This window comes from Lipophrys pholis, assembly GCF_963383615.2.
Source record: "Lipophrys pholis genome assembly, chromosome: 15".
Lineage (NCBI taxonomy): Eukaryota > Metazoa > Chordata > Actinopteri > Blenniiformes > Blenniidae > Lipophrys > Lipophrys pholis.
Window position 1 is genome coordinate 8,171,440 of NC_137642.1, and position 22,412 is coordinate 8,193,851.

General features: G+C 42.1%; 1 protein-coding gene across 1 annotated transcript in view; it reads right to left on the minus strand.

Annotated features, from left to right (window-relative positions):
- Window positions 1-22,412, minus strand: part of LOC308120669 (ankyrin-3-like) — a gene marked incomplete at its 5' end in the record, with an annotated part of 98,630 nt that overhangs the window by 43,237 nt on the left and 32,981 nt on the right. Inside the window, 21 exons of the mRNA XM_080481425.1 lie at window positions 1,439-1,534; window positions 1,665-1,763; window positions 1,863-1,961; window positions 2,660-2,758; window positions 2,942-3,139; window positions 5,212-5,310; window positions 7,362-7,460; window positions 9,947-10,144; window positions 10,251-10,349; window positions 10,445-10,543; window positions 10,757-10,855; window positions 12,440-12,637; window positions 13,202-13,300; window positions 13,623-13,721; window positions 14,972-15,070; window positions 16,752-16,775; window positions 17,229-17,414; window positions 18,665-18,763; window positions 19,789-19,887; window positions 21,920-22,018; window positions 22,172-22,273. Coding sequence (XP_080337551.1) covers window positions 1,439-1,534; window positions 1,665-1,763; window positions 1,863-1,961; window positions 2,660-2,758; window positions 2,942-3,139; window positions 5,212-5,310; window positions 7,362-7,460; window positions 9,947-10,144; window positions 10,251-10,349; window positions 10,445-10,543; window positions 10,757-10,855; window positions 12,440-12,637; window positions 13,202-13,300; window positions 13,623-13,721; window positions 14,972-15,070; window positions 16,752-16,775; window positions 17,229-17,414; window positions 18,665-18,763; window positions 19,789-19,887; window positions 21,920-22,018; window positions 22,172-22,273 — 2,388 coding nt within the window. The remainder of the gene's footprint in view (window positions 1-1,438; window positions 1,535-1,664; window positions 1,764-1,862; window positions 1,962-2,659; window positions 2,759-2,941; window positions 3,140-5,211; window positions 5,311-7,361; window positions 7,461-9,946; window positions 10,145-10,250; window positions 10,350-10,444; window positions 10,544-10,756; window positions 10,856-12,439; window positions 12,638-13,201; window positions 13,301-13,622; window positions 13,722-14,971; window positions 15,071-16,751; window positions 16,776-17,228; window positions 17,415-18,664; window positions 18,764-19,788; window positions 19,888-21,919; window positions 22,019-22,171; window positions 22,274-22,412) is intronic.

The window sequence follows — 22,412 nt, forward strand, 5'->3', positions numbered from 1 at the left end:
GAGCTGCGACATCCAGAGATTTGCTGTGACCAAATTAGGAGGTATATCTTAAAGATGACCCGAATATGAAATTGTTAAATCACATGGAAGCTTTCACCATGGGTTGCGACGAGTTCAGAATTGATGATTCCATATGACAATTTTACCTGTACTTTTTTATCATACATATCAAATGCCGATGTGGCTCGTGTGACTGGCTGCAGATGAAGCAACATAAAACAACAGCAGAATCTCACAAAGGTGCTGCGAAACAACCTTGAACTTTCACTCGCGCCACTGTAGGTGGAGACAAGTGCGACTAATACACTTTGTTGCTGATTGCGCTGGATGGTACAGCGACCTCAGTGTCCATGTCTTCACTTAATGTCCTCACCACACTCCCGTCACCTCCTCATCACCCTCCCGCCTCGCTTTCTGCCCCATTTTCCCACCATTCTCCCTCCTGCCGGACACGTGCACAGATCAGATCACCGTTTGTGACCTCTGCTATATGAGGAGAAACCTTAAGCTCTAATCCACGCCCTCTCTCTCTCTCTCTCTCTCTCTCTCTCTCTCTCGCTCTTGCATGTGACAGAGTGACTGACTGACTTGCCATCCGATTTGTTGCTTTGACAGAAGCTTGCTCTACTTATTTTGCGCTGCTGGCTGATAGGCCAAGTTCTTAATTTAGGAAAGGAGTCGGTTGTACAGTGTATTTTGATACATCTGCTTAATAGCAGCTTTAGAACTACTTACACTTAGGGCAGATCAATTTCTACTACCGAGCTCAAGTCCCTGTTTTTCTGCCCTGTGAAACGTAACCTTCTAAATGCAGCCCAAAAACAAGATAACACCATTTATCTAACACTGTCCACGTATTTCCTTATTTTACTGCTTTTTTCCTCTTGGTTGCAATGTTCTTGAGTAGTCAGCTCTTAAATCTGAAACGTCAAAGAATCCTTGAATGCACCAAGGAGAACTTTCCCCGGTAGAAACCCGTGCATGCAGCTGCATACCAAATATCCCAGAGTGACAAAACCTTAACTGTAATAAAATGTTCACAGATTATTTGATGTATTCTTCAAGTTAGGTCACAGGTTTTTTTTTTAATACAGATAACAAGGGCTTAATTTTTTTTCTATCAATTTAACAAAAATGTGTAACTACAACAAATTATAACAAATTCTATTCTGAAGTGCTCAAGCGATCGACAAAATCTGCTGTTTCTCCGAAAGAAAGCAGCCAAAGGAAACGTTTCTCTCTGTATTGCACTAATTAAAGCTGATGGTGCTGAATTCTTTCTCATCACATGTCTTCATATTGTCTCAACATGAATTATTTATAATAACCTCTCACAAAAATGCATGCTAATGCTCAGAGTTACATCGACTTCAATGGATGCCTTTGCAACAATACGCTATTCCTAATTCGGAGTGCACACGTGAGACGGGCGTCTCACCATGGTGTTGAGGTTCTCATCTGTCACGGGCCTCAGTGTGTCCACTACAGAGATGTAGCCAAGGCGGCGGGCGACAGAAAGGGCAGTGTTTCCATTCTGGACAAAGACAAGACAAAGAGGAAATTATTCGCAGGGAGTGCCCAGAAAACACACAAAAACGCACATAAAGAAAACCTCGCATTGAGTATTTCATCGGGCGCCGGAGAGCGCGTGTTTGTGTGCTGACCACGGTGAGCTCGTTGGCCGAGGCCCCGTGCTGAAGCAGCAGGTTGATGATGTGGGTGTGGCCCTGCTGAGCTGCTTGGTGTAGAGGAGTGTACCCATTCTAAGGCAGAGAGAGACACACAAATAAGTCAAATGGAGGAAAAATAAAAGCAGTAATTTTCAGAAGGTCTGCGTGTAAATGTGCGCAGGTTTTGTTTACCTTGGTTTTGCCATTGATCCGGGCTTGATTCTGCAGCAGAAAGTTGGCCATCTTTGCATTGCCATAGTGACATGCCACATGCAGCGGCGTGTAGCCCATCTGTATGAAAGACAGGAGACACGCAAGTGAAGCAGACATGCAAGGGCAAGCACATAAAATAAATGGAACAACAATTAATAATGAATGCCATCAGGAGGCCTCATATTGTCACAGCACAGCTTCTAAAAACTGCAATAATTCATCTTCAGATTCTAAATATAACTACAAAATGTATATCACATTTCAAATCCTCTCTGAATTATGTGCATGAGGATGATGGAGATCAGTGAGAGAATAACCTGTGTGCTGTAAACAATTGCCGTGTCAGCACAAACACTGACCAAACAACCTTGCGTTAGGCCAACCTTCAGATGGCCGCAGGTCTGCCTCAATGGACGTGAGCAGCCTTTTAAGAAGAGAGGCCTAATATTACTACATGTATATGTTCAGGTGTGTGAATGTGTGTTTGTTGCAGAGTGCAGTGCGTCCACCATTAGTACAATCAGATTAAGGTTCAATGAGTTGTAATGGGTAAGGCAGCAAATATACTGAAACTATACAGAATAATACAACAAACACGGATAGTAAAGTGATGAGTGGAGATAAGTGTGCAACAGACCTCAACTACAGCCGTGTGTGTGTGTGTGTGTGTGTGTGTGTGTGTGTGTGTGTGTGTGTGTGTGTGTGTGTGTGTGTGTGTGTGTGTGTGTGTGTGTGTGTGTGTGTGTGTGTGTGTGTGTGTGTAAGCATTACTGTACCTTTGTTTGTGTGTTGACTTCAGCTCCGTGGTTGAGAAGGACTTCTGCAACATTGACCTTGTCCTCCTGGGCTGCTAAATGAAGTGGTGTAAGTCCGCTCTGCGAACAAGCAAAGGACAGACGCAAACCCGTGTTCACAAACAGAATAAATCTGGACTGACGAGAGACACAAACAAGGGTCAAAACAGTCCGTTTCATTCAGAAAACTGGGAGCGGGGAAACGAGCTTTGCTGCGGGCCGAGTGCGTGCGTAAACAGCAATACTAATAGTGACCGACTGTACCTTATTGCACACGTTGACGTTCGCGCTCTTGGCGAGCAGAAGGGACACCAGGTCCACGCTGCCCTCCTGCGCTGCCAGGTGAATGGGGCTGATGCCTTGCCGTGTCACTGCGTTGGTGTCTGCGCCGTACTCCAGCAGGGTGGTCCCGATGTCCATTTGGTTCTTTTTGGCAGCAATGTGGAGAGGCGTGTAGCCATTCTGTACGCAAGCCATGAGAAACGTCAGAGTTTAGACAGTTGGACTGAAAACGAAAAGGGCTAAATTATTTTTTAACAGCTTTACCAGAGATGACCCTCAATAAGGCTTTCTACTCTATAATGTATAGCGTTCACTTCATACATTATAGACTGATGTATGGTTAAAGCGGTGAGTAGAACATTATCACTTAATCTACTGGTTTATATATTTCAAAAATGCTTGGAAAATGCACATTCCCACAAATACGTGACGAGACGTGCAAGTGAGGATGCGCATATTGGTCAACATTTTCCATCCCATCACATGGGATCACCTTTATATCTTCAAAGTAAACACATAACCCAAAAGATTTTTACAACAAAGAAAAGCGAAAAAAAAAAAAAAGCAACATACAGGCATTAAATTCCTAAAAAAATGTCATTGCAAAGGGCTTTTAATTCTTCTGACTACTGTGGGGGGCCAAGTCATATGTTTTTATAATGTCTCCTTGATATAAATACACAGTATATCTCTTATTTAAAGCAGGACTTTGTCAGTCAAGTCCTTCCAATTCTTCGCATGTTTTGACTGACAATGGGGACTGAAATTGTAATCTTCCAGAATAACTAAAGGTTGAATCATGACTAATGTACGCTGAAGAGTAAGCTGGCAGCTGTCTTGATACCCTATGTATGTATGTATGTATGTATGTATGTATGTATGTATGTATGTATGTATGTATGTATGTATGTATGTATGTATGTATGTATGTATGTATGTATGTATGTATGTATGTATGTATGTATGTATGTATGTATGTATGTATGTATGTACCCTATTCCTGGAGGCCCTGGGAGACATTATTAAACAAGCGTGTCAAGATTTCTGTCCTTTTTTCTGGGGTGGGAGCTCTACATGTGGCTGTGAGGTGGGGTTCATTCAAATCTCTAGGGCCCACAGTGATGTTAACTTAAAGAAGAATGTGTAAAAGAATGAGGTAAGAGTTAAAAAGTGAAGAGCCACACAAATATAAAGTCACTGTGTCACCATTTTTACCGTGTTTCTGCTGTGTGTACTAAAAAAAAACAAAAAAAACTAAATGTGCGAGTAATACATAATTTCCAGCCTGTCCTCCTCTGAACTGCATCTGATTCGTGTCTTGGACTGTGTAACTGTGGAGAATTATTTCACAGATTTTCTCAGGCCCCACTGAGTGCAGAGATATTGCACATGAGACGTGCTATATGACACAAAACTGTGATAATTCACCGTTACTGTATGTGTGGAGGTTCTCCTCTCACACAAACAGATGGATCTCTTTCCAAAAGCACTTAAATCCGACTGAACACACCAACATTAGATCCCAGCCAAATGAAAAACAATTTATGGTTGGAGAAACTGGGAGGACGGGAGGCAAGGGAGAGATGACTAACAGTGTGGGAGGCAGGAAAAGCCAAGGAGGGAAGATGTATACAGGTTGAAGAGGAGCTGGAGCCCCGTGACAAAAAGGGAAGAAAGTGAGAATGGACAAATATGTTTTACAAGCCCCGGCCTCCTCTTTGGCAGGATGTCGGTCCAACCAGCCAAAAAAGGCATTCCCCGCCTTGTTTTTGTTTCGTTCTGCCTTTCGGCTCATACTTATCCTGCGGTTTTGGCAAACTATCAACGTCTGAAAGGAGGGGAACCCCAGCTTGACCATATGTGTGTCACATATCTAAACAATAAGGAAATAGTTGATTTTTTTTATTGGGCACAAACAAATATAAGGACGAGTGACTTCCTATGGAGTGATTTATAACTTGCATAGAAAACATCACCAGAAGAACTGCATCCAGTTTGAGTAAGTAATATGGAATAGTATAGCCTCTTGCAAACCACACTGGATGAGTGGTTTTAAAGTCTCTGAAAAACCTGCACATTCACTCATAAATGATGTGAAAACCTTCATGAGATGAAACACGAGGAAGTGAGCACGAGATCCACACACATTACATAGACAATGTTAATGGCTTGAGTCCACAGCGGAAGCGCAAGTGAGATGAATCTGTGGTTATTAACACGTGAGCATGTTTACGTGTGTTTGTGTTGGATACCTTGGCGGCAGCGTGAGGGGAAGCTCCCTGATCCAGCAGCAGCAGTGCCACTCTCTGATTATCGTAGTGAGCGGCTACATGCAGTGGCGTTAGCCCGCTCTAAAACACCCGCACACACACGTATGCAGAAACACACACACACGCACACACGCACACACACACACACACACACACACACACACACACACACACACACACACACACACACACACACACACACACACACACACACACACACACACACACACACACACACACACACACACACACACACACACGCATGCAGCACAACTCAGATTAGAAAACACTCACACACACAACCATGGGCACGCTGATAAGTCAAATTAATCAACAGAAATGATTAGAGATGGAGGAAGATGGACATCAAACCAAATGAATATCTAATGTAAGAGACGGTTTAAAACAACAGCTTACTACTGAAAGTTAGAAGAGGGAAGAGGATGAGGTTAAAATCGTTTCCCAGAAGTTTCTCCTTTTCAAAGAATCCCCTGAAAAAAATCCACTAATTCCACATGGCACGCCTTTAAAATGGGAAAGAATAAGATTGGCAGTATATTTTTTCACTTGTTGTCAAAATTTGATGTCTGCCTTCCTTATTAAGCAACTCAACTGCTGTTGTTGGACATTTACGTGTATGATGCTTGTGGCTCCCGGAGCCCAAGCATCGATCCATCAAAGCCATCACAACTGCAGGAAATGCGCATTGAAGCGGTCGTCTGACAAGTTATTTGTATTCAGCAGTAAGAAGCAGTGCAGTATTAGTGTGCGAGCAGCAAAAGCAGCAGAATTTGTGTCGATTGTGCAATAATCTTATGTTTTCGAGCTATTTCTTTTGAAAGAATAATCCAGAATTGACAAACATGCACACATATAGAGCAGATATTTGCCTCCAGTGTCTCGCCAACACTTAATAGTTGTTTCTCATTGAAAAATTGCTAGCGTGGCGAAAATCAGCATCATAGGCTGTGTGACAGTTAAATGTTCATGAAGTGTCACGTTTTTCAAGGAGGCCGCTATTTTCTTAATAGCGCTGATGTAAAGTGTAAATAGTGAGCGAAGCATTTTGTTTTTAAGCTACACCCAGTGTAGTTCATTCAAACCAAACACATCTCGTATCCTCCTTTCAGCTTGCGGGGCTGAGTCACTTGGTATGAGGGAAAGAATCCCCAATAAACGTCAAATTCTTCTGAAAGAGCGGATTTCCTGTAGTTTCCGGGTGTGCGGCAATGTGTTTTTACCACTTTTTCTGGAGTGACGTGTTTGTGTTTTGAGTCAAAACGTGAGAAACTCAAATTAAAACCGCAATAAAGACAAAATTCCGCTTTGTGTGTTTGACAATATGGCCTCGATTTTAACGTGACACCGAAACAGGGTGGAAACTTCATTATCATACCTGAGTGCCATTATGGTAAATGCTCTCAGATGGCGGCTGTGTGTGTGCGTGTGTGTGCGTGTGTGTGCGTGTGTGTGCGTGTGTGCGCGTGTGTGTGCGTGTGTGTGTGTGTGTGTGTGTGTGTGTGTGTGTGTGTGTGTGTGTGTGTGTGTGTGTGTGTGTGTGTGGTATCGGGGGAATAAAAGCAAATGTGCCTACAAGCTTCTTTTGTTTGAGGACAAGCATCTGCTCGCTACGTTTGCCTGAGATCAGACCGAAGTCTGCCACACGATTACCCCTACATCACCGGCCCGAGTCCAGCTGCAGGTCGGAAAACAACTTCAAAACAGCTCTGTTTATTCTCGCACTGACAGGCTGCATACGAGCGGGGGACACAATTGATAAATGTTCACATTACCTGAATAACTCTCAGATTTTAGCCACTTGTCAGTCAAGTCTAAATAGGTAAAGTTCACTGTCTGACACACCGTCAGCTATACTTAATCTTTACACGTTACTATATCAAGAAAATAACTGCCAATTTAAAAAAAACAACAACAACTAATTGCAGCTGTAAAAGAGGGGAATTTAATTGTGAGCTTATTCTCAAATTCCCTGTGGCCCTTTCTTCTTAACATGGCTCATGTTTTCCAACAGCAGCACATCTGAAAACATTCTTGAATGGTGGTCCTGATAAAAAATAGCCTTCTAAAGGCAGTTGTACACTGGAATTCTCGTATTTTTTCAGTTCTTTCACCTTTCCAGCAGCATCAGGTGCAGCTCTCTTCTGGAGGAGCAGACTGGCCACTTCCATCTTGCCGTACTTTGCCGCCACGTGGAGCGGACTGAACCCTTTCTGTGAAACACAAAATAAGAAACATGGTCTCAGTTAAGTACGTAAAAGGTAAAAGAGAAGCAGGAGCGCTGAGGGGTCTTTGAAAAGGAAGTCACTGCTGGGATTGTATTCGGTCAGACGTTATTGGATAATATGAGCCTGATCATTGCGTCAAAATAGTTTGTCAGTCAATAAATTCAATTAATAAGGCAAAACTGAACTGACTGTACACTTTGGTTAAACTACATATTATGCAGTACAAATATACCAAAAAATCTTTATGCAAATAAAAAAATTATAAATAAAATAAATAAATAAGTTTTTAATTTTGTTAACTAAGTAAAATGCCAGTTTTTTCCTCTTGAAATACAAAACTTCTTACATTTTTCTTAAAAGGTCTATTAATGGAGAATGTATTGTTGCTTTGAATCCCACATTAATCCACGATGTTACTGCTTCTTCTTTCTACAGATTTCTAATCCAAAAGGAACCTTTTCTTTCTATAAACATCTTTTATGTCATTCTGGTCATTTCATATCCATCCTGAATAAAACGGAGTATTTTTCCATCCATTTAAACGGAACTGCTGATGTTTGCATTAGTGAAAAAAGTAATCCCTTAGTTGTAAAATGAACTGTCAGCTATCTCAAAAGAAAAGAAAATTATAACTTTGGAAACAAACCTGCTTGGGGAATTTAAGTGGTAAAAAGTACATACATTTGTGTAACACTAGGGAAGAAAGAAAATACATTTGCTGCAACCCACCTGTGTTCAAATAAAGGTTGATTTTCCCCCCACCACATTACCAGTCCCCAAAAGCGCTAAAATGTTAGTCAGAGTCACCTATTTGTTCACAAACACACATATACAGCAAGAAGGAGGTTTAACCCAAAAACTCCAGAAAGAAAGACAAGCTGCCATGGCAACTTTATCATCCCCAATGAAATGATACGACATCACTTTATATTAATGTTTACTTAACATCATTAATACTTTTGCTTTCTGTAGCATTTTGTTATTTTGGCTGGTTTGTATTTATCATAAACTCATTACAGTAGCCGCGTATTGATAATATATATATTAAACATAAATGGAAAAAGTGTTTCATACTCCCAAAAAGTAAACAAGTAAACAGAATGTACTCATTTCCTCATGTATTGTGTATATATCTATGATTGTTTGCTGTATATTGTGGTAATGTTGATTTTGGCTTCCTTTGTGCATGTGTGTGTGTGTGTGCGCGTGCGCGCGAGTGCGTGTGTGGGAGTGTGTGTGCGTGTGTGTGTGTGTGTGTGTGTGTGTGTGTGTGTGTGTGTGTGTTTGTGATATATTTAAAGACATTGGGTCATATTTTTCAGCAGAATGTGGGACTCCCACAGATTCCTGTTCCACGCTCTGAAACACATGACCTCATTTGAGTGAACAGCATTATTCAGGTGGCACATACAGTACAGGGTCATTTTAGAGAAGATTAGTTCAAAATCTTTCAATGTGTTGTGAATTTATTCATGGATTCGCTTCATTAACACCAGAATTGGGTCATTATATGGATCCTATCCTGTAGTTTCTCCCAAGTCGCATCATTTCCCTCTACAGCTGACTCAGGTAACGTCCCACAAGATGCTGCGTGCGAGTGTGTGGGAGAGAAAGTGAGCACCATGGGGTTTACCCTTCATTAATCTGTTCCACTAACAGAGGTCACCTTCCGAGAAAAGCCCCCCGGCAACATGGCACACGTACACGCAAAAACCAGCACTATCAAATCGCTTCCACGTCACTTTATGACCTTGATCGCTGAAATTCAACTCGGGGGTGAACAGCATCATCGAAAATCCTCATTATGTGTTCACTGTATCGATTGAAAAAAAAAAAACCTCGGCGGTGAATAAGAAGGGTCTTAAACTACTGAACCAGATAAAATATGAATGTGAACGCTGAAAAAAAAAAAAGATCAATATTATGTCTGATAATAGAGCAAAATGCATTCAGTCCCGAAGACTCAATAAGCAACAGAAAGATATTAATACATAACTGAACCTGGTTCATTATGATTTAGTTTTTATTTCATTTGAGGCAACGGAGCTTTAGAAAAAAAAGAAAAAAAAAGAAGATGGCAAGAATTCAAAAGACTATAAAAAGCAACTGATGCCCACTAGTGGAGAGACAATGGACTGAAGTAAAGGGACATGATCCTGAGTGCAGTTACAGTTTTATTTACGGTATTTGAAATGTCTTGTAAAGCACAATTCAATTAAATTTGCCTTGACTTCATTCCTGCACCTGAGGCAGTAGTGTCCAAAATATTTGTGGAGTGAGCTTATAACCACAACGTCATTGGTTCGAATCCCCGTATCAACGAGAGACTGCAGTGTGTCTCTACCCTGACATGTACAGTGTACGCACACTGCTTCTTCAGGGTGGGTTAAATGCAGAGGACAAATCACAGCACTTCTGTGTGAACATGATGAATTAATGCATTTCTTCTTTTCTTCGAGTGTCACACTGACCTTAGTTGAGGAAGACAGTGAGGCGCCGTTCTCCAGCAGCATGGTGGCAACATCTTGGTGTCCTTCGCGGGCAGCCAGGTGAAGCGGGGTGTAGCCTGAGGTGGTGGCGGCGTTGGCCGAGGCGCCGCAGTGCAGCAGCTGTTGGACGATGTCGACTTTCCCCAGCCGACTGGAAATGTGTAACGCCGTCTGGTCGTCCTGCAGAGCATAGAGGACGAGGACGAGGACGAGGAGGATCACGCCACTTTCAGGATGAGCATTTGTCCTCGTTTTGAGCGATAATGAGGTTGTTCTGCATTCTCACCTTCGACTTGGTCTCCACCTTGGCGCCGTTCTTCAGCAGGTATCGGACTACATCGGCCTGGCCCGCCCGGGCCGCCATGTGGAGCGCCGTCTCGCCTCGCTGGAGGAAACACAGACTCAGAACTCAGAAACAGAAGATAACCCTTGAAACATTTTTTCAAACACGTGGACACAGAGCGGAATGGATCCCCTCACCACGTTGGTGGTGTTGGGCGATGCTCCGTGGTGGGTCAGTGCATGGACGATATTCTCGTGGCCCATGAATGCTGCCACGTGGATCGGCGTCAAACCAGACTGCAAAAAAAAGAAAAAGAAAAATATCCCCATCAAACTTAAGATAAAAAAACTGGGTTTTAACTCACTTAGATTCTGTTGATGAGCTCCAGTCAGACAGTATTAAATTGAACGTCTCAGACGATATAAAGCTCAATAAAATTCATAGAAATCGGTTCAAGTGCAAAATGATAGTGTCAAAAAGATGAAATGTGATCCAGTGTGGTGCGGCACCTCCGTGACAGCCTGAATAGACGCCCCGTGTTTAAGCAGCAGCTCCATCACTCTGGCTCTGTTCTTCTTGCAAGCGATGTGAAGCGGAGTGAAACCATTCTGGCATAGAAGAAAGAAAAAAAAAGAGGGAGAGAAAAAGAGAAAACCTCAATGTAAAGGACGTTTTCTTCACCGATGAGTGGCCCGAGTCACTGCGAAGCGGAATGATCCACGAGAAACCCAGCGTGAAGTTCACAGACAACCACTAGCAGAAGTCTCTTCGTCAGTCTTTCGTTTACTTGTTCAATACACATGTGAAGAAAGTGCAGAGGAATGTCTTTTTATCTCTCTGTGTCAGCTTCAGGCACACACTCGCAGAATTCAATGTAACTTTCTATCTTTTTTTGTTTCTCTTGCAGTTTTTCCTCTCCACTGATTCGTATATCAGTGTTCAGACTCTCTTAGAGGATCCTTTAGTATCCCAGTCTTTTTTTGTTCTGCATCAAACAGTCTGGATGGTGAATTTCGCACACGTTATGTGAGAAAAACTCCTATGACCTGGAGTGAGTGTCTCTTGGCTGCTCTAAAAGACAACAGTTTACGTCGGACGTAAGAGCCTCAGAGACACAGTGGTGACCGGTCAACAGTGGGATTTCAACCAGCATCTGGTTACAAACTTACTTACAACAGCAGGCCTCGTCACAATATTACCAGAACTTGCATATGTATTCAAAATAAGATGAAGAAGTAGAATAAAATGTACAGTGTGAGATCTCCTGAGCAGCTGAAGCAAATGTAAAGTCACAGTGACTTAGTAGCATTTAGCCACCAGAAGCTAATCAGGTCATTCTTGAGCGACAGTGATCACGTGTGCCAAATATTTAGAGATTCACCCCGAAGCGTTCCAGAAAGATCGTACTCATGAGAGTATGAGAGGTCACCGTCACCTTGACCTTTGGACTCACATTTCCTTGAGGAATTATGAGAGATTGAATTTGCAAAAAATGAGACGCACACATATGACTTTTGCGTTCAAATCTGTGCACGAGATTGAACGCAAGTGCAAATTGTCTGTAGAGGTGTGCAATTTATATATTTTAAAAAAACAACTAAAAGCACCTATCAATACTGGCTGAAAAAAGTAGATCACGGGCACTATTTAAATACTTGAGGGGACCCCAGAGGTCAGGAATTATTTGGGTGTTAGGTAATGCTTTTTCCTGGCAATATTTGTTTTCTTGTACACTTTAATAAAAACAAATAAGTAGGCCGTAAACATATTTCAATAAAACAATTTAGATGACAATAGGCATAGACAAGACGGTGTGAGTTATGCAATAATGTTATGGATCATGGGTGTTTTTACATATTTTCTCTTTTAGAGATCATCGTGTAGTTCATGTATCAGGGTTATGCAGAGGTTAATGTTTTACACTGCATTTTTGTATAATCTGATCACTGATTTAATTATATTTCTTTCTGTAACCAGCAACTTGAGATCTGTCCAAGAGAAATTTCCTTGAAGGGAAAAAGTGCATCTTATCTCATATCGTTTACATTTAAATAATCTTACAGCATTCGTTTTTATCGTCAACAGCTCTAAACAATGGTACGTCTGGCTTTTAGGAAATAACTGCCACTTGGTGTGAGAAAGCATGTGTGCCATGAAACTTGGTGGGCTGATGGACCCCGCTTTATGCCTACCAGAGCCTTGGCGTTTGGGTTGGCCTTCTTGTCCACGATGAGCTTGGCCACCTTGTAATGACCACAGTGGGCTGCGACGTGCAGCGCCGTCAGGTAGTCGTTGGTGACGTCGTCCACCGGCACGTCGTGCTGGAGCAGGAGCTGCACGCAGTTGAGGTGGTCCCCCTGAGTGGCCATGTGCAGCGGCGACAGGCCGTTCTATAGTGGGGGGAGAAAAGGGAAAGGAAGAGGGAGAGAGAGAGAGGCAGACAAAAAGAGACAGAGAGAGACAAACACACACGCAGACGTACAAATAGACACATGGACAGACAGACGCAGAGAGTTAGGACGTGGCCAAGCGCTGAGCAGAGAGACTGTGAAGGAAGTTGCCGAGATGGTTACAGGAGCATTGTTATAACGAGGCCATTACAACAATGTCTATTTTGTTACACTGGTCGTCCTGCGAGGTCAAACTGTGGGTGCTACGCGGCGAAGACAGGCTGTTCTGGAGAGGTCGCACAGATGTTATGGAGACAATGCGACAACACTACAGCAGCAACAACAGACCTGCAGTCTGATTGGATTTAAAATAGTTCTTTGACGTTAGGAAAGCTGTTTTTGTTTTTTTTTAACATTATTAACAATGTGTACCTTGTTTGAGTAAAATGTCAACCATTCAAATCTATTCTACTGTTTCACAACCAGCGGAAAAAACACTTGTGACCGTTTCTCTCCTGTTCTGAGCAAAGCAGCAGCTCCTGAATTGATCGTCTGAGTAGATACCTTGGTCTTGGACAGGATTGGAGCTCCCCGGTCTAGTAGAATTTCTACCACCTGCTCGTGCCCGCTCCGTGCCCCACAGTGAAGAGGTGTTAGGCCATCCTGAAGAACCACACAAAGTATTTCTATTTAAAACTAAATATATTACAGTTTAAAACATTTAAGCTACTATAGGATTCGCCTGCTTGGAGAATCTCCTGGTTTTATTTTTCTCGTATTTTTCATGGATATGCTATGGCTGTAATAAATCTGAATTGAATATGGACTGATTAACGCTCGAATTGATCAGACCACACCATCATGTATGAGGTAAAAGCAACAATATATTATATAAAATATAACCACAGATAACCTTCCCGCTAATTCAAATCAGAAACCTGTGTGCAGTGCGTTTCATATCTGAATGTCTGAATTGGATACTTACCTTGGTTTTTGCATCAATTTTGGACCCTCTGTCCAGCAGTAGCTTCACCATATTGCTGTTCCCCCTTTTCGATGCCACATGAAGTGGTGTGATGTCATTCTACATTAAAAAAAAGAAGAAAAAAAAAGAAGGTAAAACTGATAAAGTTTCAAAAGATCAACAGTCAGTGAAAGGTGAGACTGTCCACACACAGACTCACACCTATGGACAATTTCCAAACATTTGAGGAACCAAGAAGATCAAATACTTGGACATAAATCCATGAAGGCACAAGGACAACATGCAAGCAATACAGAAATGATCTGGCCCAAATACATGCCACCCATATGGAATAAATGCAATAGAGCACGGATTATGAATGTTTAGTGAATAAAGTCTATAATTAAATGGATTTAATCAAGTGGGAAAGAAATCGTAGAGCTTTTCATTTGAAGCCTTAAAATAAACCCGGTACCCTCCTTAATAAGGACACAAGGTCATTAATTATCAAACTAACAGCTGTAAACCAGCGCCATTGTTAAATCCGTTCTATCTCCAGAGCATTAGCGTGAAAACAACCTGTAATCAATGTCAAAAAGCAGCACAAACAACCAGACTCCTTCACACACAAGCTGATATAATTACAGGCCACTGTTGGTTCTGGCTAGGCCATGTTTAATGTGACGCAGATTTTAATAGGACCCTCTCTTAGATCCCTGTAAATAAACAGCTGTATTTAACGAATTTGGTAGTTAATTTAATTGACTAAAATGAATATCAATTACGTACCGGGATAGTTACTTAATCAACACAAGGAATTTAGTGAGTATTTTGCCAGTGCCTTCAGATAATTTCAACCATGGATTTAGGATCACTGTAATCTCAATTCTTTTGAAAAAAAAACCATTGAGCACCACATATATTTTATACGTAAAGTAATCTCGAAAGAATTCCACAATCAATTTATGTTTGATGAGGAGACATTTACTATTTGAATGATTTCCCATTTTAGAAAAAGTCAAGAGTAATGTCCACATCCTTAGAAAAATCTGGATAGCTTTTTTTTCCCCTTTAAACAATATTTACAATGTATCAGAACCTCTATATGCATCGATGTTGATTCAAAAAAAATTTATTAAATAAAAAATCTAAAATATATATATATATAGAAGGTCACATCTAATAAATTTGCACACTTTTATTTAGGTTACTCATTTTCTTTCAAAAGAGTAGAAGAGTAACAACAATTCCAAAGTAACTGCATCATCATTTATCAATGTAATTAATAATTTTGTGTGTTTGTGTAGGATTTATTTACACATTCACAGCGTAATACCCCTCCCAGACAGCAGAGGGCAGGGCAAACTCACCCGAGCCATGAAGTCCACGGCAGCCCCTCTGTTCAGCAGGAGCGTGGCCACGTTAATGTTGCCATAATGTGCTGCTATGTGGAGGGGGGTGAATCCACTCTGAGAAACCCAACAACACACAAGCAGAGAGACAAGCACACAAAGACATTGTGAGAAAGGGCAACAAATTATACGTGACACACAAAAACACACTCTGCTACACACCGTTACACTAACATCTGACTTTTCTAGCACGTGTTAAAAAAAGTCTTTACCGAAGCATCAAACATGGGGCCGACCTCACTCAACCAAACTGTACTGAGACTATTGAGTGCATCAGCGTAATATAAAACTCAGTCCTGGCAGATGGTGTTTAGAGGTAATTACTGTAGATCCATTTTATCCCATTCACAACATCCTGATACTTTTAGTGTGCAAGGAAAAGATTGCTCTGCAAATGAACCTAATGCCCATTTGTTAACATCTCAAATGAGAGTGATTTCCTGGCAAAACCCCTGGCTTAGTGAGCAACAGCTGTCAAAGCAACAAAAGGACACAGGAAAAAAATCTGTCCAATGAATGAGCCGATCCCTCATTAAGCTATCTAATCACTTGAATTCCGATTTCATATCACCAAAAGTCAAGTGGGAAGCAGGTGTCTCCGATATGTGAATCCACGCCTCTGATATCTACTGTTTTAAAGCATAAACACTACAATTATGAAAAACTTCAACACGTAGCCACCCATCAAGACCTGAAGCAACAGTCACACACATCTCTTATTAACTTTTCCTGTCCTTCTGATGCTGGATGCGATACAACTACTCATTTGGTGTTTCTGGAGTTCACAATGCATTTGATTGGTAACTTGCAATTGCTTCAGGTCTGTATTGGTTAAAACATAAGTTCATTGACAATTAAGATGAATACAACAACCTGCTCTTTTGTATTGAATTTTTTTTTCTTTTTTTTTTCAAGAAATCTGCAATCATTTTCATTCAACCAAGTACAATGCAAATGTGTTTACCACAACGCGCAAGCCTCATATCAACAAAGAAAGTTTGCAATGAATCATATCAAATAACTCTCAAGCCTGCCAAAGCCAGGAACAATGCCAACCAAAACAGGCCCACACAGAAGGCGGCCGCCTGGCTTTGGTGTGACGGATAGGCCCTTGTTACTATATAAGCAGCGTCACGTTAGCTGGTTGCTTTGGTCCCATGCAAAATGCTTTAGATGCCAGAGAGAGGGACTAAAAATAGTAAATATCAATGATAGGGGAGACTAGATTATAGTCACTGTGTTGCTAGAAGGCTGGGTTTTCTTAATGGATATCTGATTGTCATGCAGGTTATAGGTAAATCACTGCTTTGTAATGAATGATAACCACTTTTCATGCCAGGTTATCGTGTTAATTAGTTTCATGGAAAGTGGATTTCGGGACACATTAAGACAACATTTTGTCAACGGTTACACAGAATTGGTCAAAAATACAAAACTTTGGACACCATGAAACCATTTAAATCAAGAAGGCCTTGATGATACCCAAGCCTGGTTGGTTTTCAGTGAAACATGCGCTGTTACTCTGATTTCCTCAATGACTTGAGTTATCCACTACGTTAATGAAGCAATGGAGCGGAGGAGGACGGGGGTGAGCTAAAAATGGAAGGGAAGTGACAAAAAGGGGGGCTGCAGAGACACTACTGCATCAAGTCAGGGGCACTGGAGTGGTTGTTGTTGTTTTCAGAGGTTTTATGAACTGCGATGGAGAGACTACGATGCACAGAGTATAGAGGTGTACCTCTGTTGTTCTATTCACCATCATCTACAGAGTCAGCCAAGAGAGGAGAGAACGAGCAGTTAGTGAGAAAAAAAAAGAAAGAAAGAAAGAAAGAAAGAAAGGCCCTCCACTGATATAAAGTGGAGGGACAGAGAGGGGAAGAAGAGCTCAAGGAAAACAAGTGATGGCAGAAAAGTTAACAGGTTTGAGAGAGATACTCACAAACTGAAATTTGTTTATTTAATCATACACCGCCCACAGTCGAGGTTGAACAGAAAAAAATCAATTCCCCTTTCTGCCAAACACAGCCTCAAAAACAAATTTAAACAAGGACAGATAGAAGCGGCGGGAATTAGAAAAAATTAATTCAGATTCATTGATATTCAAAGAAATCGTTAAACAATCAATGAATCAGACAGATTAAAAAAAAAAAAAAAGTCAAAGCTTCTCTTAAAGCATCCACCTCTGGACATGGACCGCCCCAACGTATCAGCTCACCTTGGACTCAACGTCTGCATTGTGGTCATTTTGCAAGAGCAGGGCCGCGGCCTTGGTGTCATCCTTGCGTGCGGCGATGTGCAGGGCAGGCAGGCGTACCTTGCCCTTTGTATCGTTCTCCAGTAGCAGGGAGACCACCTGGTCATGGCCCTGCTGGAGGGCCACCGCCAGAGGGGTGAAGCCGTCCTGCGTGGGAAAGGACAGAGGAGTCAACAACGCTGAACCGGAGCTTTAATGGTTTGGTAGAAAATGATGAGATGGGAGTGTGATGGGACGTGAGCAGCTAAAGAGCAGGTTACACAGGGATATTAACGGATGATAAAAATCCTTCATTTACAGCAGAGATACATAAAGATAATGCAATTGTTATTGATGAGCCAATGAATTCTGTAATGTTTATGCCAGTAACATGTCCCTTAAAGCCCAATTAATGGGCATATATTGAGGATAATACAATAATTGGTTACGGAGAGAATTCCTCAAATTTTAGAATATTTAACAAATTATCAGGTGATTTTAAGACATATAAAGGTCTGCTAAAACAAAAAAACCATCCGGACACTTTTAAACCTGAGAAAGTTTGACTTGTTTACCATTTATTGTGGTCAAGTCACTGTTAATTGTATTATTTTCTGTATTTGCAAGTGTGACTGGCAGTTATATAATGTGAAGGAATGGTGGAAAATAAACATCTTCGCCTCCCACACACATTTAGCCCTATGATGCGTAGTGGAGCGACAGCATGAACATAAGTGCACAGTCTGGTATGTTTTACATGAATACAGTGTGTATACATGCAAACTTATGATGTGCTTCTGCGCCCCCAGAGGGGCATCCTGTGTACTACTGTAGGTATTGCGCTAAGCCAGACTATTTATCTCGGCGAGCGCACGTGTTTTGGCGTGTATACGTGCAGTGGCTGGTGAGCGTGTGTGTGTGTGCATCGGGGCTGAGCAATGTAAATCAGAGAAGCAGCACCGTGGAGGAGAGGCAGCGAGCGGAGAGGACCTCATCTGTGACCCACTCAAGGTCACGCTGCCTCCACCACCATACACTACCAATCAATGAGGCTCTGGCGAGTCCCTCATGAAGAGATGGGGGAGGGGGGAAGAGGAGGAGGAGGAGGAGGAAAACGGGTAGGCAGAGTAGATGGGGTGGAAAGACAGGGAGGCAGAATGTGAGACAGAGGGGATGAGAAAAAAGAAGGCAGTAACAGAGACAAAAGGGCAGAGAGACAGAGACGAACGAGGCGCAAGTGAGAGGATCAGAGGAGAAAGGGAAGGAAACAGAGGAGGAGAGGAAGATGATGGTGGTTAGTATAGCAGATAAAAAGACCACAAGTGACTGAGGCAGGGAAAATCCACGGAGACACGATGACCATGTGACGGAGGAACGCACATATACAGTACACACAGACACACACTCGAGTACAGTACCTCCGTAGCCATACTCTGGCTGGCGCTGTTCTCCAGAAGGAATCGCACCACCTCCAGGTGACTCTCCTGGGCCGCCATGTACAGCGGGGTGAAGCCATTCTGCACACAACACGGGACCAAAACACACTCGTAACAAACGCGTTCAGACAAAGAGAGTCCGTTTTTCTCAGGTGGGTTTGGGAGAGTAGCAGAATGCAGCAGGTTTAGTGTTTCTCTTCAGAAATCCAGCAACATTTCCACGCCTTTTCAAAATCAACTTTGAAACGCCTTTACTTGTTTAAAAGTCACTTCGTGATTAGTATTTAACATTCATGCATCTCTGAATGGATAAAAATGAAGAAAAAAAAACGGATCCATATTGCATCTTAAGTTCATTGTTTGCAGCTTTACTAGTATTCCCTGGTGATGCCTCGTGTTATGTCTTAACCTTGAGTGTACTTGAGTTTGGTTTGAGTCCTGTTTACCACAGGAAGGGCATCCAAAGTGTCTACAAGCCTACAGTGCAACTTGCACTGACTTTCTGAAGTGACCTCTGTATAAAGGGAGCAGCCCGACACTGTAGTCACGCACCAAAATAATATCTTGACCAATCAACATTTGTCTGAAATGAAACTTCTGATTTGGTTTTACTTTGGTTTGATATCCACCATTTCTCAAATTGGCTTTTTTTCACGGTGACATGTGTGTCTTCAGTGTCATTTCTGTGAAGTGGGTGAATAATATCAATGCAAGGTGCAGATATCTTTACGCAGCTGCATAAATGTGCTGAAATCAACCTTCTCTCCTTGATATGAGTTAAAAATGAAATGCAAGAGCAGCACTTTCCTGTAGAGGCCTAGTTGGCATGAAGCCAGACTCGGTTGAGAGATTTCCCCTGAGTGATTCCCTCAATGTCACCAACTTCATGAAACGGGATCGTCCCTAACAAGCATGGCCATCAGAGATACTGTACATAATTAAATGTTTGTTGTTTTATGGGCAAAAGAAAGACTAGTGGGTTCTGCTGTCATTTTGGCAATTGTGTGTGTGTGTGTGTGTGTGTGTGTGTGTGTGTGTGTGTGTGTGTGTGTGTGTGTGTGTGTGTGTGGGTGGGTGGGTGTGTGTGTGTGCTGAGGATATCCCACCTGAGATTGTGCGTTGACATTGGCTCCATTAGTGACCAGTTCTTTGACGACTTCGGTCTGGCCAGCCAGCGAGGCTATGTGCAGAGCAGTGTTTCCTTTCTGGATTAGAGGGAACAAGGACAGGAATGTGTGTTAAGCTCTGCTCCACCTGTCCCCCCGATTTGTGTGTGCGACTATAGCGCGTGCACATATCGCTCTCAGTATCCATGTGGCCCTGTGAGTGTCCCTCACACAAATCACATGTTTGCACTGCGGGCGTTCCAGCTCTGGCATCCCCCCGTTCAAACTGCCAACAATGTGACACTTCCGATCTGCACGTCCTTTGTATAAGTGAGCCACAGCCTTAAATAAAACTGCCGGAGCCGTTTTATGAACCTGTGTGGATCCTTCTTTAGGGAAGGTTGACCCGCCGCCTGCCTCTTGGCCATGTGATACAAGGGTTTGTTCGTCACAAAGTGCTCCTGTACAACAGCGATCAGTCACATGTACTCTATACTGCAGCAGGGAAATCAGATAGCCATGACAACTGAGGCACAGGGCAGCTAATAAAGAGATATACGCTAGGCCTTTTAGTATACAACACGGCTAAAAATAACAAGTTATGCACATCACTGAGCGTGGAGGCTTTTCTGGAGTACAGAGGAGTCAGAGCAAAGCTGCTGTTAGTTCCTTCTCCTCACTTTATCAAGGCCAACCGGCTGATTACCCTTTATGTTTGACAATCAGAGGCGATTCATAAAGACACAAATCCTTGCATTGGTCATGTTTATTGGGCTCTTCCAAAGGTTTTGATTTACTTTTTGCATATTTGCAGTGTTTTTGTCTTTAAAACTGAGACAGCAGGCCTCCTTTCTCATGGACAATTAAGTGTACAATGGAAGAGGCATGTAAAAGATTGGGAGGATTTACATGCCACTCCAACAATCCTGTGCAAAACTACTTCTGGGAGCCTTACAAAGCTCCAGCTTTAGTAAAAGGTATGATAAAACAAATCTAAAATCATATGTAACAGATGCTGAGTGTTGCAAAACGTGACGTCCACCACAACAACTCACAGACTCATATATATGGAAAGTGCTCGGCGACAACTTTATTCCATTTGTTGTCTCGACAATATCCGCTCCTGCTCAACAATATCACCCCACAGCAGCTAAAATGCAATTAAAGTTTGATGTCATCATATGTAAGTACTGAAAGCACTTAGAGGGATTGAATGGAACATCGTGGGCTTGATTAAATATTAAAAAAAAATGCACTAAAATATTTCTAAACATATTTAGTTGATTTCTTGGCAATTATTTCACTACTAAAAGTGACAATTTCCAACAGCAGTCAATAAACGTGACTTTTAGGATACTCATATGGCCTCTTATCTGATTTTCAACACCAGCCTCACATAGGCAACAGTTCAGCTGCTAAGAGGCTAAATGAACTGAGGCGGTTTTCTTAAATCCAAGACAACCAGAAGCATCACAGTATTAAAGCAGCAGATACACATTGAATACATATAAATATGTATCAGACAAAAAAAAAGTCAGGGAAAAGGACATTTGGTTGTGGATTCCCAAGATTAATCCCCCACTTTCCTTGAGGTCACAACAGAGAGATTTTTAATTGGGGAGATTTTCCCCTTGATCTTGAATATTTCATCTTGCCCTGTGTTTATGTCGGCACTCGGCAGGCGGCCTGGGGCAGAGAGGCTGAACCAGACGACTAAATGGGAGTGAAAGCCTTCTGGGCACAAATATGGATAATGTTTTCGGTGATTCTCTTCTTCGGGTCCTTGAAAACACCGGATGCATCCAAGTAGGAGAGCCATGTTGTTTTGATATCATGATGCACAATACATAGAACGACAGTTTTGCTACCTCTGCCTGGCCCTACCTTCATTTTTCAAAGGACTACTAAAGAAAAAAAAGATGTATTTTACTTTTTTGTGACTCAATTCTCCAGCAGGAAACCCCTCAGGTGTCATTAAATATTGATCCTGTATTCAACTCCAACAAAGGCTGCACACTTAGCAGCAGTCATACCCCAGCTGGTTGTTATTCTAACTTACAGAACAGCCGTTTTTATTTTGAGCTGTGTCCAAATATAGTAGGCGGTGACGCTGTGAGTATGTGGACCTTACCTTTGTGGCTGCGTCCACAGTGGCTCCGAGTTTCAGCAGCTCAGCAACAACCTCTACGTGCCCCTCCTTGGAGGCCAGATGGAGAGCATTGAGACCGTTCTGAGAAGAAAAATAAACAGTTTAGAGCTCGTGCAATTTGTACAAGTAAATATACAACTGGATACTGTTTGATTGTGTCAAATAGATCACAGAAAGTCTTATCAAGAGTATGACGACGCTTCATTAGCATACAAGAAGAGCTTATTTACCTACCTGATTACAAATATTAATCTCAACCCCAGTCTTGAGGTAGTCAAGGACCTTCTCAAGGTTTCCAGCCCGGGCGGCTCGCAGGTAACTGGCATTGCTATCAGACTAGAAGAGACAAGGAAAGACAAGACGGGAGAAAAGTAAGTGTGACTGTAATTGCTCACATCAGAGAAGCCCTTAACAGTTTTGCGTATTACCAGGTAGAACTCTGTCATGATTTCTCAGATATACAAAAACATCTTCG